Raw genomic sequence first — 5,224 nt, 5'->3', positions numbered from 1 at the left:
TATCTTTCTCTTGTCTAATAGCACTTGCCAGGACCCCCAATGTTATATTGAATAACAGCGGCAATAGCGGACAACCTTGCCTTGTTCCTAATCTTAGAGGGAAAGTTTTCAGTTTTTCACTATTAAGTATAATGTTGACTGAGGGCTTGTCATAGATGGCCTTTATTATGTTAAAGTACTTTCTTTCTATACTGATTTTGTTAAGTGTTTTGATCATAAATGGATGCTATATCTTGTCGAAGGTTTTTTCTGCATCTGTTGATATGATCATATGATTCTTATTTTTTAATTTGTTTATGTGGTATATCACATTAATTGATTTATGTATGTTGAACTATCCCTGTGCCCCTGGGATGAAACCCACTTGATCGTGGTGTATAATCTTTTTAATATGTTGCTGTATTCAGTTCGCTAGTATCTTATTTAGGATTTTTGCTTGAGAGTTCTCATGAGTGTTTATGAGAGATATTGGTCTGTAGTTTTTTTTTTTTCAACAATAATTCTTAAGTCTTGACTTGTTCCAGGCACTGCTTGAGGCACTAAGGATGTAACAGTGAAGACAAAGTTACCGCCCTCTGAGAGCTTAATGTAAACAGTAAAAATAGATATGTAATACAGTCAGACAAGTGCTTTAAAGAAAATGAGCAGGCCCGAGAGTGTTCTTTTTGACAGAATAATGTAGTACATCTTTATAAGGAGGTGACAAATACTTGAGGGAAGAGTGTCCTGGCAGAGGAAAAAAAAGTAAAATGATTGTGAGGTAAGCACAGAGAGACCCACATGACTGGAGAGCAGTGACAGCGGGACAGATGAAGTTGAGGAGGCAGGCAAGGGCAAGATCGTGTGGGGCCTTGGAGGCCTGCTAAATACTTTAGATTACAAACTACATGAGATGAGAACCCCCTATGGAGAGCTGAGAGCAGGAGAGCTGCACATACTTTATGTTCTAAAAAATCCCTGTGACTATATAAATGAGTAAGGGGTGGGGGACAAGACTGGAAGCTATTGCAAGTGGACCAAGCAAAAGATGATAGTGGCTTACAAAGATGAGGAAGTTTTAGAGGTTAAGAAATGTCCATCATCATAATATATTTCAAAATTAGGGTTTGCTAATGGTCCGGAGGCAGTGAAGAAAAACAAGCATCGAAAATGACTTCAAGGCTTTCGACCTGAACAGTTCGATGAATGAATGGTGGATGACATTTGCTGAAATGGGGAACATTGGTGGAAGAACAATTTTAGGTGCAGAAAAGAGTTCACCTATGGACACATTAAATTTTACATGTTTACTAGATATTTAAATAGGGATGTTAAATAGATGGTTGTAAAACTCTGGAGCTTAAGGGAGAAGTTGAAGCTACAGATAATTTGGGAAGTTATCAGTATAACATTAAAGCCATGGAATTGATGACATCACCCAAAGAACAAGGGAAGTTCTAAAGAATCTGAGAGAACTGAGCCATCACTCACTCACTTAGAGGCTGGGGAAAGAAGTGGGATCTAGAAAAGAAAACTGAGTAAGGAACAGTTGACGAGGTAAGATGACAATAAAGGCAGTGGTATCCCAAAAGTCAAGTAAAGAAAGACTTCTGAGAAAGGAGTGAGTCAAATGAGTAAAATGAGGATGAATTAACCACTGAATTTGGCAAGGCAGAGGTCATTGTGACCTCAACAAGAGCAACTTTAGCTAAGTGGAGGAGACGAAAGCTTCAGTGGGTTCTCAAGAGAATGGGAAGAAAGGATATGGAGATATTGTTTTATAGACAACTATTTTGAGGAATTTTTCTCTAAACAGGAACAGAGAAATAGGAGTGGTACCTGGAGAGGTCCATGGGGTTAAGAAAAAGTTTGTTTGTTTGTTTGTTTGTTTGTTTAAGATAAAAGTTATTGCTGCAATGCTCCAGAGTGGAATAAAATGATGCAGGAGAGAGAGGGCTAATTTTAAGAGCAAAGAGCTTAAAGTTAGATAGGGTGAGATCTAATATACAGATTGAAAGAACAGCCTTTAATAGGAACAAGGACAGTTTGTCCATTATTAACAGGAGAAAAGGTTAAGTATATAAGAACAGATGCTGGAGTTTGGTAGCTTCCATGTTGGAAAACAAGTTGATTAAGGAAATGCAGTATGATTGCCAAGCAGCTCTGAGAGTCCACTTGAAGTTCAAGGTCATGAATTTAAAGCTCAGCATAGTTGTCTTTTTCTTGTCATCATCTGTTTCTCAAGCGCAGATAAGAATTGGATTTAACTAGGGAAGAATGATGGAGTCAAGGGAGTTGAGGATATTTGCGAGGGAGTGATCCCATTGGTGGACCATGGACTATAGAGAGTGAAAAGAGACAGAAGGACAGAAGGTAGCGATACATAGTGAATGGGTTGGAGGTCTCGTTGAAGCTGAAGAATTGATGGCATACAAGGAGGAGTGAGTGAGCTGGAAAGACAGGTCATGGTTAGAGATTAGAGTGCTTGAAATCAAGATTTTAGAAATGTTACAGCAATAGACATTATCAAACGCTAGGGTAGTGGGTGCCTAAAGTGGGGTGAAGGACAAGATCATTCAAAGTGAGGAGGTCGAGAAGTCAAGTGGATCACTCATATGGATAGTGAAATCTGCATGCATGACAATAGGGTTGGTAATGAAAAAGCAGTAAACTGGAGCAATTTCAGTGGTGTGGAGGGGGAAAAAAGCCTAACTAGGCGGGTTGAGAAGGGAATGATAGATGAGAAATTGGAATTATTGTTTATAGACAATCTTTTGACAAGTTCTGCAGTGAAAGAGAACATAAAAATAGTGGTGATGGTGGGAGGAGGGTTCTGAAGAAGCCATAGTGTAAAGGGTTATTTCAAGATGGAAGATTCGATAGTATATGTGTATCCTCATGGAACTAATTTATTAGAAAGAGAGAAATTGATGCTATAGAAGAGAGAAGGGATAACTGCAGGAACAAAGCTCTTCAGGAGATGAGTGGAATCCAAAGCACAAGAGGAGAACTTTGCTTTTCATAGAAAGAGACACCACTTTTCCCTAAAATATGAGAAAAGACAGAATCCGTGGATGCAGATAAGGCAATAGATTAGTTGTAAGAAAATAAGGGAGTTCATAACTGAATGCTTCTATTTTCTCAATAGTGTGAGGCAAAATCTTCAACTGTTTGGAGATCAAAGGTATGAAAATTGAAGAAGGTAAAGAAGGCATTTAGTTATGTTTTCAGAGACTGGGAACTAACTAGGTGAATAAAGTGGGCTTGCCAAGCAGCACCAAGTGACCAATTGAGATTTGTGGTCATAAATCGGAAATAAAAGCAGTCAGTATGACTGTGTGATTTTGCACAGCAGGAGTCAGCTGCTCAGGTGTAGGCAGAAGGTGGGTGGTTGGGTTTAAACAGGGTTAAGCTTTTACCAGGAGAAGTATGGTGGTTAGTCAAAGAGTCACTGGAATGATAGAAGATGTGTGTGAGGAAACTGAAATGATAGACCATAGAATCTAGGCTGTTAAAGAGGAGTTCAGGAGAACATGAGATAAAAAATGGTCAGCCAAGGGATTGGAAGCCCAATGTGGACAAAAACTGTTTGGGGTGGGTCATCAGTGAGAGGTCAGAGATGAGCTGGTGGGGTCAGAGCAAAAGATATTCATATCTAAGTCCCATCAGCCCTGTTACCCTGTAAACTTGGTGAGGACTGAGCATATAGTAAGCACTTAGTAAATGTACTCTTCAAATGCTTGCTCAATTAATATGTTGTTACTACAACTTTAACAATAGAATAGCATTTCTCGAGTGCCACTCTGCGCCAAATACCGACAAAAAAATTTTCAAGGATTCCTCCCTTTAGTTGTGGAGACAGATAATAATGAAATACAAAATTTTAAGCACTATAATAGAAGTAATGTTTAAAGTGGCAACGCAGAGGAATGCAAGGACTAACTGTAGAGAAGAATTAAGAAGGGCTTCAGAAAGAAATGACAATGGATAATCAAGTTCAGCTAGGAGATCGTCGGTGAAAAGAGGAGAGTGAAGAGATTAAGTTTCTCTCATTGCTAGTCTCAATTTCCTATCAGATTCCCTTGAGGTCCAAAGATAGGTGACTGCAAGGCAGCAATTGAATCACACAAGAGTTCTCTTCTTTTAAAACAAAGTGGGCTCTTGCATGCAAACCTTCACATTAAGACCCCCAGTTTTAGGTAGGGCGTGGTTGCTCAGTGCCTCAGAGGGTCCCCATCACCTACCGTTCAGGGTAGACAATGGAATCCGAGGCGGGATTCTGGTCACCAGAGATGGGGAGGTCATCACCTTAGCGCTGGGAAACAGCTCGGCTTCGTGGGGCTTGTGGGGCTTACGGGGAGCATGGTACCCATGGTGCTCACAGGGAGCGAGGAACTTGCGGGCTGCGTGGGAAGCGTGGAGCTCAGTGATTTCGTAGGACTGATAGGGTTCGTAGAGCACATAAGGCGTGTGGGGTTCAGAGGGTCTGCAAGGCTCATAGTGGTCGTAGGGCTCGGGGATCTTTCGCTGGCCTTGGTCGTCTACTTCCTCGGGCTTCTTGGGCTCCAACGGTTTGTCGCGCACGTTGAAGATCCTGGTTACTAAGGGAGTCAGGAGGGCTTCAGAGCGAGCGGATGTTTCTGTCGTATCATGCCCATCCGACAGCTCGGATGAACCTGAAAACTCTTGGTTCTCCATGAATGCCCAGGAAACTCCAGCTTCGCGGGGCGCCCACCCTGGCTGCCCACCGCCGGGGCGCTGTTGGCCTTCTGCGCGATGGGAGGGGGATGGGGAGCACAACCTTTACCTGCCCCAGACGGCCCTCCCACCCCCACGCGACGGAGCCCCAGCGGGATAAGCCCCGCCCCGGCCCCCCTCTCTTCACAGTCTCCGGTTGCCAAGGCGACGCGATGCGCACCAGGGGCCCACAAGCGCGCCCAGCCCTCAAAGAGGGAAGAGCCAGAGAAGCGTGTCCGCAAAGACACGGGGCGCGCTACTGACCAGTGCCAAGGGCTAGTAGTGTCACGCGTTCTCCGTTGCCGAGGCCCTGGGGTAGAACGTACTAGCTTCCAGTCTAGTTACAGCACCATTCAGACAGCAGAGCCAGGTCTGTTAGGTTCCCTGGCACAGGCTCTCCATAGACTATGGTAGCCTAATCATGCTCGAAGCGGATACTGAGATGGACAATATTCTAAGGCCCTCCATCACTGAGACAGCAATAGGAATGAGGGTAGTGGGAGTAGGG

General features: G+C 43.2%; 1 protein-coding gene across 1 annotated transcript in view; it reads right to left on the bottom strand.

Annotated features, from left to right (window-relative positions):
* THEGL (theg spermatid protein like) overlaps nt 1–4,677 on the bottom strand; it is a 49,822-nt gene extending 45,145 nt beyond the window's left edge. Inside the window, exon 1 of the mRNA XM_015597494.1 lies at nt 4,224–4,677. Within this exon, the coding sequence (XP_015452980.1) occupies nt 4,224–4,677 (454 nt within the window). The remainder of the gene's footprint in view (nt 1–4,223) is intronic.
* Nucleotides 4,678–5,224: the final 547 nt, after the last annotated feature.

The sequence above is a fragment of the Pteropus alecto genome, unplaced genomic scaffold (genome assembly GCF_000325575.1).
Source record: "Pteropus alecto unplaced genomic scaffold, ASM32557v1 scaffold57, whole genome shotgun sequence".
NCBI classification, from domain to species: Eukaryota; Metazoa; Chordata; class Mammalia; order Chiroptera; family Pteropodidae; genus Pteropus; species Pteropus alecto.
The sequence above is the reverse complement of the archived record's forward strand: the minus strand, read 5'-3'. Positions and strand labels throughout refer to the sequence as shown.